At 50.3% G+C, this 12,210-nt stretch overlaps 2 protein-coding genes across 8 annotated transcripts in view; one reads left to right on the top strand and one right to left on the bottom strand.

Moving 5' to 3' along the window:
* Nucleotides 1–7,558, top strand: part of NOC2L (NOC2 like nucleolar associated transcriptional repressor) — a 36,562-nt gene extending 29,004 nt beyond the window's left edge. The window contains exons 17-19 of the mRNA XM_082069981.1: nucleotides 681–816; nucleotides 5,393–5,533; nucleotides 7,173–7,558. Coding sequence (XP_081926107.1) covers nucleotides 681–816; nucleotides 5,393–5,533; nucleotides 7,173–7,312 — 417 coding nt within the window. The 3' untranslated portion in view covers nucleotides 7,313–7,558. The remainder of the gene's footprint in view (nucleotides 1–680; nucleotides 817–5,392; nucleotides 5,534–7,172) is intronic.
* Nucleotides 7,559–8,653: 1,095 nt separating this feature from the next.
* The window catches only part of SAMD11 (sterile alpha motif domain containing 11), a 97,625-nt gene continuing 94,068 nt past the window's right edge, over nucleotides 8,654–12,210 (bottom strand). For all 7 annotated transcript variants that reach the window (XM_082070029.1, XM_082070031.1, XM_082070030.1 and 4 more), the window contains one exon: nucleotides 8,654–10,516. In XM_082070029.1, the coding sequence (XP_081926155.1) occupies nucleotides 10,271–10,516 (246 nt within the window). In that variant the 3' untranslated portion in view covers nucleotides 8,654–10,270. The remainder of the gene's footprint in view (nucleotides 10,517–12,210) is intronic.

Here is a 12,210-nt window from a genome sequence, read left to right as displayed (position 1 = left end):
GGATTTAATTTGCATTCTGATTGTCTTTGCCCTGGCTGGCCTGAGCCCTTGCAAGTAAATCCTCCCCATAATCCCCCTCCGGAGAGGTGTAAAGAGCAGCGAGCTGGTGTCAATGGCAAGTACTTAATGGCATTGATATTGGCTGTCCGCAGGAGCAGGGCTCTTGGCCCATTGATCTCCATAAGGGCCAGCAAGCAGGGGAGCTGTGATGCAGACAGACCTTAAGCACCTTCAGCGCCTTGTTGTTTAACGGCGCTGAAGTCTGCAGCCCAAAAGACAGTGAGAGCTGTGACAGCTTTTGGCATCGGTGGAAAACTGGTGCTCCTGAGGTGACCAGCACAGCCTGGCGTCCCCGCGCTCGGCTGCCCGAGCTCACACGGCTTTCGGTCCAGAGCTGTCATGCGTGTCTTGCATTTTTATCCATGCGACGGTACCAGCAGTAGACGGCCCATTAGCAAAAGTAGTTTATTAGGTAAAGATCAATAGAGCAGTGGTGCTTTGCATGTATCATTCACCTTTGTAAGTGCCTCACAGATCTGTCGCTCCCCTGGCTGGCAGCAGGCAGACCCAACTGCTCTTGGCAATGCGGCAAAAGCCAAGTTCCTGTGTTTAAGCTCAGCATTTTATGTTTAAAAGTACAAATTAAGGTTTTCCTTACTGTTGGTTTTGGTTTTTTCCAGCTTGAAGACTTGAACTTCCCAGAAATAAAGCGCAAGAAGCAAGATGAGCGCAAGGAGGAAGATAAGAAGGAATTCAAAGACCTCTTTGACCTGGAGAGTGACTCTGATGAGGAGAACGTTGGATTCTCTGTAAAAGGTACGGGGCTGGGGCTGGGCATATGTTCTTGTCCAGAATTCTGTATGATGTGGGTCAATACGGCCCTGCCCTAAGGGCGATGCGTGCTGGCCATTTTGGGTTCAAAATATGCACTATTAGTGAGAAAGAGCACAAGATGATTGTACCTTTTGGAGGCTTTTTAATGTGACAGGCGGAAGGTGGTTGTGAGGCTTTTATCTTTCCCTCCGTCTCCTACTGTGTCAGCCCAGCTCATTTTAAAGCCTTAGTCCTGCATTAGTTTTCGGTACATGACCCACTCTCTCCTCCCCTTAGCACCGTTCTTTTGTCACAGACACTGACCTCATCATCTGCCAGAACAAGGATCTTTGATGGAAGAATGTTTATCCTCTCTTTGCGTGCACTTCTGATTTATTTATGTCATAGTGACTGATGTTGCAAGTATTCTTGAGAAGCCAAGGAAATCTAGAGCCTCTAGAGAGGAGGGAGTGATGTCACTCTCTGGCTGTGACCACGAGAGGGCCACAGTCGGTTGTGGAACCTGCTTGAGAAGTTCACCATATAGTTTGAGGGAAAACTTAGATGTTCTTTTTGTAGTTTGGAATATTTGGGATGTCACGGTGCAGTGTCATTTATATAGGAGGGCGACTCGCGGGGACGCAGGGTTTTCTTGTTTGGAGATTTAATCTACAGATAAAAGCCTAGTCTGTTGTGCACATTGTAAGGCGTGAGGATAAATCTTGAGCATTGTCTCCCTCGCATATATTGTGAAGAGGGTGCAAATGAGGACTGAGGTTTCTCCCTGCTGTTTGTCCCACGCTGTGGGACACTGCGGTGTCAGCGGTGGCTCTTGCCTTCCAGCATTCCCAGCTCAGCTGTAGCCTTTGTTCATAGCAGGGTGTTTTCTGGAGGGAGGGAACATGCCCTGAGGGCACCTTCCATCTCGAGGAGCAACGCTGCTCAGCCCCAGCGCGGGTCTGGAGACGCTGGGTGGGCACAGTGGGTGAAGTCCCCTCGGGGCAGTGGTGTGACAGTGCTGTGACCCGCACAGGGACCGGGAGGCTGGGAAAAGCGTCTGCGTCTTGGGAGACGCACACAATGAGCTCTTGTTCTTACTCGTGTGGTTCGTTCCCGGCCGTGCCGCGCGTTCAGTAACTGTCGGATGGGAGTCAGAGCAGCCGGCGCTTCTATGTGCTGCGGTTCCCTGCCTTTGTGGCCATTGTTCTACCCGGTGGCCAGATGCGAGGGAATTTGGGAGGCCCTGTGGCTGCTGTGGCCTGTGTGCTCACTTTACCTGTGAGGTTTGAGGGCGTAACAATCTCCTCTCAATATATAAGGCAAAAGGAGACTCTGGGACAATCGAAGCAATTCATTTCACCTTCAATCAGCCTCAGACTATTTCCAAGAAAGAGATGTTGAGCAGCTAATGGCAGAAATCTAGGCAGGAAGATAAGACTGCCCTGGAGGGCGTTCTAGGAGAGGAAAGCAAGAAATACAGCTGGAAAACAAGAAATACAGCTGAGAATGCACAGCAATGCTGGTCTTCTTGCAAAGTGACAGGGAGAGACCTGATCACGAACACGTTGGTGCTGTAGAGGTACCTGTGACACTGATCAGAGCTGATCACCCAAAACTGTCCAGAGTTCTTGCTGGAAAGAGCTGATTCCAGAGTCCTGAGGTCTCTGCAAAGAACAGGGTGGAAAGGAAGGGATTCCCTGCCAGAAAAGCCCTAGCTAGATAATTGCAGTTGTCTGTGGCTGTAACTCATCCTCTTAGGCAAGCCCAAGGTTAAATCTTTCCTTGGTCTGGAAAACTCTCTTCCCCCTGATTACTGCATAGAAGTCTGGATGTTTGAACGTGCTGCTGGTGCAGCATCCTTGTGGCTTTCTGGTGGGATGTTGGCTATGGGAATGGCTCCCATCCCTCACCAACCACAGCACTTGGCTTGGCAGGATCTTTCCTGTGTTGACAGGACATTCTTCTTCCAATTAGTTGTTGTTTTGGCCTGTCAGGTCCCAGACCAAACTCAAGAGAGTGGAAAATTGCCTGCTAAAAGCCAGGAAATCATCAGTTTTCTGTTATGTAGCTTCTGCTCAAAGTCCCCCTCACCTTTTCTTTTGATTTAAATTGAGTGTTGTATCAGTGAAACGTTGATTTCAGTTTATGCTGATCTCTGGAAGGAGGTAGATCTGGAGAGTTCTTGGCTTAACCATTGCTGGCCAAAACATCTTACTCGTTAATTAACTTCTGCCTCAAAAGACTTGTATTTCTCAGGGCCGAGCAGGCTTCTGAAGAGCTGGATAAAGCTCTTTGTTTTCCTTCAAACCTACTGCCCACAGAACTCCCCGATCCGCCCCTTGTGCGAGCTACAGCCGTCAGCCTGCCTTAATGGACCGTGTAGGATCCGGGCATAAACCTAAGCCTATCTGTTAGGCCTATCTGCTTCTGAATCCTAACCCCGGTTTTGCGTTAGGCCAGAGATGAAAGACTGATAGCAGGACATTCGCTCCCCTTGGCCCAGACCTTCCTAGTGCTGCAGGTCCCGCTCAAGTTAAGCTCTCTGATCCTTCCTCACCTTAGCCCGAGCCTTAGCAGCCTCACAGCAGCCAAAACCATGATAAGCCGTTTGTCTTTGCCAGCAGCAGCCTTTTCCCTGGCTCCATAAGCTTCGCAGGTCTCCAGTCTCTTATTTCCCCATCCCAACCCTGACTCCCACCCTATGAATCCTCATTCTCGCTTCTCAGGCCTTGCAAATCCAGCAATAAATGAATGAATCTCTTCTGAACCCTAGCAAGACTAGCAGTAACATATTTCTGTGTCTGGTGTCAGGTTTATAGACGTCTCATTGGGTTTCTTTGTGGATTGAGCCCCCCGCTCCCTCAGTACCGGCACTTCTGTTGATTTTAAGGGTTCCTGAAAGAACGGAGAGGGTGGTGGACACTTCTTTGGGATTCCGTCAGTGAGTTCAACACAGCTTCTCCCAGTCCTGCCTTGTGCTGCTCTGGCTGTTCATTTCAACAGTGCTGTGCGCCCCCAGCATCTCCCCAAAGGGACAAGAAAGGTGATGGAGGCAAATGGCTCCGTCATATTGAGACAAACTGCACTCCGGAATGGGGACGGCATTTGGCAGGCAGGACAGACTCCCTCGCTTGGGTCTCTGCGAGGTCTATAGAGGGGAGAGAAACAAGTTTTCCCATTTCAGGAACCCTTGAGGAGGTAAGAGTGCGGAGAACCGGGGAGGAGAGGGTGGATTTGATCAGTCTTGTGTCACTGGTGGGGATGGGCAGGTTCCTGCGTTCCTCTCATTTACCAGCTGACAGATCTCCGGGAGGAAAAGCGGCTGCTCCGGGAAATTATTAATGGCTGAGGAAGAGGCGCTGGGCTGCCTCGTCGCGAGGCAATTAACGGCGAGAAGGGAGCGCGGCTGCCGCGTCTCCCCGGGCCCGGCCGTAATGAGTGATCTGTCCGCATTAGGTGTTGCTGTGCCTCTAATGAACTTGAACAGGTTTCTTCATTTATCCCTGGCATAATTATATTACATCAATTTAATGCCAGACCGGTGGGGGCCGGGGGTGTGGAAGGGGAGGTCAGACATTTTCATTTCCTAGCAGAATGATCCCGACCCCTTCTCAGCGGCAGAATTGCTGCTGTGGGGCTGTGAGCTGGAGGGTCCGCGGGCAGCGGGAGGAGGAGGAGGAGGAGCAGGGTTACCGGAGCACCCCGAGCTCTGTCTGCTGGAGTCTTGCTGACACGGGACATTCCTCGTGGGCCGCTGCCTGTGTCATAGTGCACAGGAGTGACCCCAGGGCTCCAGTTCGCGTTCTGCCATTGCGGTGCCTGGTGACTCACGCTGTCTGGAGCAACCAGTCAACTCAACATGAGTAAAAGTCCATTTCCAGGGGCTGAGACGGTGATTTCCCCAGAGCCCAAGCACCTGGAGGCTCTTCATATTCCCCCCTGGCTCCCTGGGACCATCCTCAGAGGGAATTTGCAGCACTTTCTGCTCCTAGACCTTTCCTTTGTGACAACAGAGGTCTACAAGGATGCCCTGAACCAGAGAGTCTACCCCTGTTTTCGGTTACACAACCAGGGAGGGGCGGAGGTGGATGCAGAATTTCTCAGTGCAAGTAGCCATTCTGTGGTCTCAGCTTTGTGATTTATTCCTTCTCCTTTCTCACGCCTGTTGAGCAGGCCCATTTCTGTCCGTCCGCCTCTCTGAGCAGCCCAGGCAGCTTCATGACGGATGTTTGGGTGCTGGTGGTTGCTCCGTAAATACCGGGTAGCAGCAAATCCTGGCTTTGGCGGTAAAACCCTCCTGTGGGCTTCCGAGGTGATTTGTCTGACCGTGTCCTGGCATTCCAGGTGCTTCCGAAATCAAACACATCCTTCTGCGCCAGGGGATGTGGGTTTTGGAGAACAAAAAGCAAATTTCCCATTGTGTGTGTGTGTGACTGTACTCCTGAGGATGGGTGTAGTGATGGTGGTACTTTACCCTGTTATGTGTATATAAATATATGTATATATATAAATATATATACTGCCTGCAGATGTGTGCTGCTCTTTATTGTTTCCATTCACATAGTAAAAACACTTGCAGGTAAAGCCAAAGCCAAGCGGGCATCAGACGACAGCTCAGAAGCAAGCAGCGAGGACTACGGCGAGGATGATGATGAAGAAGAAGGGAAGTATGAAATCGAGGAGGATGAGGAAGAATTGGAAGAAGACGGTGACTCCGATGGTGAGTAGTGCAGTTGGGGGTTATTGCCAGCTCTGGGAACTGGGGCCTCTTTGCATTTTGGGGGCTCCCTTACAAAGGAACCATCTCTTATTTTCTTGCTGTGCTGCTGTCCCGAGCTGCAGGGACTTATACACACGCTGTGGAGAGGGAGACCTGGTAGTTCTGCGTTTATATTGAGAGCGAAAGGGTTAAGGCCTTTGCCGGCCTTGCTCTAACAAGCCACCAGTCCCTTTCATCTCTTTTCAGGGGCCTCCTGCAGAGAGGCTCAAACAAACTCTTCAAGCGCAGCCCACCCCACAAAACCCGGTACAGAAGCCTCACTCGCGGGCTCTCCGCAGGTTACAGAGGCGCGGGGTGCGCTTCGCTCTTCGAGCCGCGCCTGGGGTGCGAGGTGCCGCGCAGCGTAACCCTTTAGTAGCTGCTTCTCAGCAGCTTCTCCCAGCTCGGTTTTGCCGTGTCTGCCAAGTCCCGCTGCAGCGGGAGCAGGCGGAAGCGGGGCCTGCCAGGAGCGCCGGCTGCCCTGGCGTTGCTTTGCTGGGTTTTGTGAGCCGCTTGCTTAGTCCCTGTATTAAAAGGCTCCGCAGCTCCACATGCCACCGGGTGTGATGTTTGGTTGTGGGGAGCAGCCACAAAAGCTCCTGTGTGCAGGTTTTCTTTACTAGTTTGGGGAGCGGGGAGAACAGGAAGGGGGAAGGAGTCCAAGTGAGAGCAAAATTTGACGGATTTAGTGTGGCAGATGGCGTCGGCTTGGCACGCACGCCCGAACCTCGGCGCCGAGAAGAGACGGGTGTTTGATGCGTGTTCTGACAATGCTGTAAAGGGTAAAGAGGGAGCGTTTTCCCTCTGTGCCTGCCGCAGTGCTCAGACAAGCTGGGGGAGAAGCACCTTTCGGTGGTTTCTGGGGCAGCGGGAGCTCCGTGGTCCCGGGGTTCTGGTGTCACCAGCGCGGGTTGGAAAGATGTGAACTGCGCTGAGCGGCCAGCGCGGCTGATGGGGCAGCTGATCCGGGGGTTGCTGAGCAGGGGCTGCTGTGTCCTGAGGGGTTGTGGGCACAAAACCGGAGGTGGGAATTGGTGCTGAGCAGGTGCTTTGCTGGTAGAGCCCAAGAAAGACGGGCTGCAGGGCCCCCTTTGGAAACAAGGTGTAGGAAACTCAAGCCACACTTGCGGAATGAGAGGGAAGGGCACTGGGAATGGGGATGCGCACAGCCCCTAGAAACCAGTTCTGACTTGTGCTCCCCATTAAAATACCATTTCAAAAGGAGGGAGTTGGGCTGGTTTTGTGTTTGGGAGCCCTGTGGTTACCTGTGACAGCTCCTTTCTGTCAGCGCTCTGGAAGACCGACCTGAGCTGGGAGGCCAAAAATTTGGAGGTTCTGCCTGTCCCCTGCCCCCAGTTCTTATTTTTTAATATTATTTTGCATTTCTGCCTCAGGCACCACAGTTAGTTCATTCTCTCCTATCTCCGAGTGCTTCAGAGCCAGCGCTGCACCGAGCGCTCTCCTGCCGCTATCTGGGAGCTGCAGCGGCGCCAATCAATTAATGAGCGTCTGGGATTAATTAGCAAGGAGCTGTCTCGACTCGCCTCACTCTCGCTCCCGGTAAAGCGGGATTTACACCTCTCGCTCTTTCCACCCGCAGAGGAAGGCGAGGACGCCGCCCGGGCTCCCCAGGGGAAGCAGCGGAGCCGCCCTCGCGGGATGTCGCGCTCCGACCTCCAGCAGCTCGCCCAAGGAGAAGAGGATGTTGTGGAGGACTTGGCTTTCTCCGACGATGACTGAGCGCCCTCCGGGCTCATCCTGGACGGAGCTGGTAAGAGCTGGGGGGGCACGGGGACGGGAGCCACCCCAGGTGCCACCAAGGACTTTCTCAGTGACGCAGCAGAGGCGCTACTTGGACTTTCTAAGCTTTTTCTACCAGTTACGTGGTTTTTTATAACGGTAAAATTGTGTTCTCATCAAAGCCAGTAAAAGTGCTCAGCACAGGTAATAAAAAGCCCTCATTAAAATCTACTGCTTTCAACAGCACAGGGTTCAGTTTCAGGTGTGACAGATGCTCTTAGACATAAACCACTGACCAGGTCTGGGGCTAAGTTTGGATCCAGCTGCACCAAGGCTCCTCTCTGGGAAGGAGTTTAGAAAGCAAGGGAGTCCATTCTGAACCTTGAGACTCAACGGGAGGGCCTCCCGCTGCCCTTTCGCATCTCCTGTCCCCAAATCACGCTAGAACAACTCTCACCCAATTTTTTGGCGCATTTCTTCCACGCAGTGACAGGTCCTCACACCAGCACAAGATGCTGCTGCTAAAACCCACCTCTTCCCCTTTGATTTTATTTTAAAGTGTTTTCAGGGAGTCAGCAGCAGCACAGCTCAGCAGATAGAAACCCAAACGGATGTGCTGCAGCCCGGCCGGGGCTCCGCTCACCTACCTCTAAGTGATGACACCCAGGCGCGTGTACAGAGGGAATTCATTGTGCTCCTCCTGTCCTGTTTCCAGCCATTGTTCATTACCGATCAGGTAATTAGCGCTGGAGTGCAGCATTGTGGGGCGTTCGCTTCACTCAGAGTTGGTCTTTTTGGAGCTTAGTGGCAGGAATAGGGATAGAGTTTCTTTTTCCCTTCTGGATTTTCTTTCTGCAGCTGCCGTAGGTTCCAAGACGTGCACCCAGGTGCCCTCTGTCCTACCAGGAGGAGGGACTAACCTCAGAAATCAGTGATTTGGGGTTTATTATTAAACATTATCATTATTTTTATTATTTATCATTTATAATCATTTATATTTATATACAAATATATAATATATAAATACATAGATATACATAGATGTGCATATTATATATAAATGATTATAAATGATCATATATACACATATGTATTGATGTGCAATTATTATCTTATTCTCTTATATATTGCATATTATATATCATAGATTATGTATCATGTACTATATGTTATATATTGTATTATATAAGTGATATATATATGCATATATAAGAGATATTCTGTTAATATATCTTATATATAATATTTAATACATATTAATATATTAATATATATTACATATAATAGTTAATATATTAATATAGATTTTATATATTTAATATATTATATTAATATATTATATATAATATTTATATGATAATCATTTGTAGCCCACGCTGAGTGGGACAAAGCACCTGTTGCTTCATTGTCTTCAGGCACTTACACAAGGGATGTGGCTCCAATAGGAGAATTTTAAGGCCCGTCTTCACTTACCTTTTATCCCAAAGAGCACGGAGCTGCTTTTCCTCCCTGCTCCACCCCAGCTGGGCGAGGGTCCCTCTGCTTTTGGGCCAGAAAAGCAGCAGCTGCGATGCTCCCAGAGCCCCCCGGGGTGAGGCCGATGGTCCCGTCCACACCCGGGGAAGGAGAAGAGACTTCTGGGGTAAAACCACGCGCAAGGAGCTCAGGACACCAGGGACCGTTTGTAAATTAAGTGTTTTTCTTTTTTATTTAAATCGATTGCTGGAAAGCATTTTTATTGTGATGTGATGGATAATGACTTTTTTTCTTTTTTTTTTTTTCCTTTGTTTTTTTACAATATAAAGAAGCTAATGTACCACCAAGCTATTTTTGTAAGAAAAACGGTAGCACGTGCAACATTAAACAAAAAAAACGGGTGGGGGGAGAGAGAGAGAAAAGTACCACATGTGATTGTTGTTCACAACTGTACAAGTCACAGGAGGTCACCCCAGGAGTCACCATCGTTCACAGTAGTAAAAACTCTACCCATAGTCTGTAGGCTGAACCCCCCACATCCCTTCCCGCGCTCGGGGAACGCGCAGGAGCCGGCTCGTCCGCAGCCCAGAATGTGCAACTACATCCACCTCTGTACCAAGGCTGGAAAGAGCAAAACCAGCCCTACCGACAACAACCAAAACGAATTAAAAAACACCCTAAATGTAGAAATGAGTCTGTTGTACACGGGAAGGAGGGAGGGGGCCTGTGCCCCTTATCCTGCCCACGCACACGCTCCTTCCTCCTTCTCTTTAAAACAAAATAATGAAAATAAAGCAGACGCTGCAGGGCCGGAGCGGGGCAGAGTCCGTCCCGCGTGCGGGACAGCGCGGAGCCGCCTCCGCCCCGCGTACCATCCACACCACGTAAACATGGACCCGAACTTGCCTTTTTTTTAATCCTTTTTTTTTTTGTCTGTCTTTGGTATTGTTTTCAAAGTTGCTAGAGATGCATAGACGACACCTGACTGAGGAACTGAGAACAGTTTCCAGGGAGGAGGAGATAAGATACTTGGGAAGGTGGTTGGTTGCGTTTCTGATGGTTTTTTGCTCGGGTGCTCAGTACCATTGGAGGAGCGGTGCCCGTTCCCCTTCCTTGCTCACAGTCGCACCCAGAAGTTCCTGAAATCCGTGTTTCTCACAGCAAAGCGTTTTCTGCCATCCACGGCTCTGCAGCTCGGTGAGCGCGACGGGGCGCGCAAGGGAACAGGGATGTTGCTGCCACCCTCCAGAATGAATCGTCTTTCTCTTCGCTTGCGCTGTCTCAGTACATCTTTGGATAGTTTTCTTTCCTTCCCTTTATAGTTTTTTTTAAAATAAGAAACAAATGCATCCAGAAGTAAAATACAAACCCCTCCCTTCCTCGCTGCGCTGCCCGGGGAGGCTCCTCCGCCCTCTCAACCGCGTTCCCTCCCGCCCGTTCCGCCCAAGCTCAGTCCAGAGGCGCCCGCGAGCCGTCCGGCGGTTACGAGGGCGGTTTGGCGGCGTCGCCGATGCCGGCGATGATGGAGGGGTTCCCGTTCTCCTGCTTGGGCGACACGCGGCTGGCGGGGGGGAGGCCGCCGAACGGGGAGGCCACGCTGCCCGTGGACGCCGGGCGCAGCTCGGCCGCCGGCACCTCCCGCTCCGGGGGCCGCAGCCCGGGCGGCTGCAGCGGGAACGCCATGGGGAACCCCGCCATGTACAGCACCCGGCCCACCCGCTTGGCAACCTGTTGAAATAAAGGAAATTAAATGAAATAAAGACGGGGCAAAAAAAAAAGGATGAGAGTGTGCAGAGTCTTCAGAAAACGCATTTTCATGCAGCCAGCCCAGAGTACAATTAAACAGGATTCCCTAAAAATAAAAGTTTCAGAACAAATATGAAGCCTTGGTACTTTAAACATGTTTTAAGCTTCAATGATTGTTTGCTGCTCCCCTTATCTACAGTCATGCTGAATAAAGCTATAGCTAAATGGAAAGTTAAATGTATTCACGAGGTGTTAATGTCCAGATCTCATCATCTGCAGCCTCTCAGAGAAATCCCTGACGTTCTGTGATTCTGTGAAGTAACGCTATGCCAGAAACTGGTCTCTTGACCAAGAGTGTTGCTCCAGCACGCGATGAACTGGTTCAGAGCTAAGGTACAACCTTGGAATTAAGAGCCACCATTCCAAATCCACCAAAAAAACCTACACCACCCCCTTGGTGACTTACCAGGGCAGGTTCCCCCTCTCTTCCTTTACCTAAGGGACGCTCTGTTCACAGCAGCGCATCCCAGCTCTGTTTTATTTGCAGCTGGAGCTGCAAGCTCTGCCCTCGCTCCATCTCAAGATGAAGATGTGCTGGATTGCAGCTCAATAACAATCTATCCACTTACAGCCCGGCTGCTGTGAACTGCTCAGGAAACCAGCCCCCGCAGCCGCGGCCGCTGCGGCGCCCACCAGAACTGCAGCCCGTTCGCCTCCCGGCGAGGGCCAAAGGCCCCACGGCTCCCCAGCACCTCCGCAGCTGCTTCGCATTTGCGCTTGAACAAAAACACGGGCCCGTGTTCCAACCAGACAACCGCGCCATTATTCAGCAACATCGCGACTCCGCGCCCCACAACCCGGCCTTATTATAGAGCTTTAAACACTATTGATTAAATCGAAGCAGGGTTTTTTTTTAGTTTCAGCCCATATCTCATAATCCCCCCCCAATATCAAATCCGATCTAAGAATGTCTGTGAGCTATTTGGTGTTCCCTAAGAAACATGAGAGTTTTATTTCCTAGTGAATTGACCCACAGGGACCACTTGCCCACAGAACCTTTTTATTAGACCCCTCATAAACAGCGAGGGCTGGAGGGAAAGCAGTAAAGCTGCTCTTATTGTTTTAACATAATGTAACAAATGCATAGTTTGTGGTTCCAAAGAATGTTTAGCAATACCACGATAGGTGCTTTATATCTATAAATAAATGCATATATATCTATATATAGATATAAATACATACATGTCAGAATAGTGACTGTCTGTGCAACCCATGTCATAGCTATTTGTGTGACATAATCCCTCAGGGAATGGAACAGAACAGCCTGTTCTTGACACGTGTCAGAAACTATTTTCTGATTATTAAATGGAAAAAAAGAAAAAGAAACTAATGAAGATGTTCTGAGATCGGGGTCCAACTGACGGGAGGTGGAGGCAGCTGAACGGGAGTCACCGTGACCACCGGCTCGGGAGGGCAGAGCAGCAAAGCAATTTGAGGAAGACAAATAAGCAGGGACTGGGGAGCCAAGTCACAAAAGGGGACAAAGAGAAGCTATTTTGAGATGGAGAAACATTAAACATTTCTATACGGGCACAACAGCAAAGCAGAGTCCCCTAAAAAAAAGACAGAGTCCCCTAAAAGAGGGAACTTGGATAAATCAACAGAGGCAAATAGGA

Source organism: Streptopelia decaocto (genome assembly GCF_964273445.1).
Source record: "Streptopelia decaocto genome assembly, chromosome: 20".
NCBI lineage: Eukaryota > Metazoa > Chordata > Aves > Columbiformes > Columbidae > Streptopelia > Streptopelia decaocto.
This window is presented reverse-complemented; position numbering and strand designations above follow the sequence as displayed.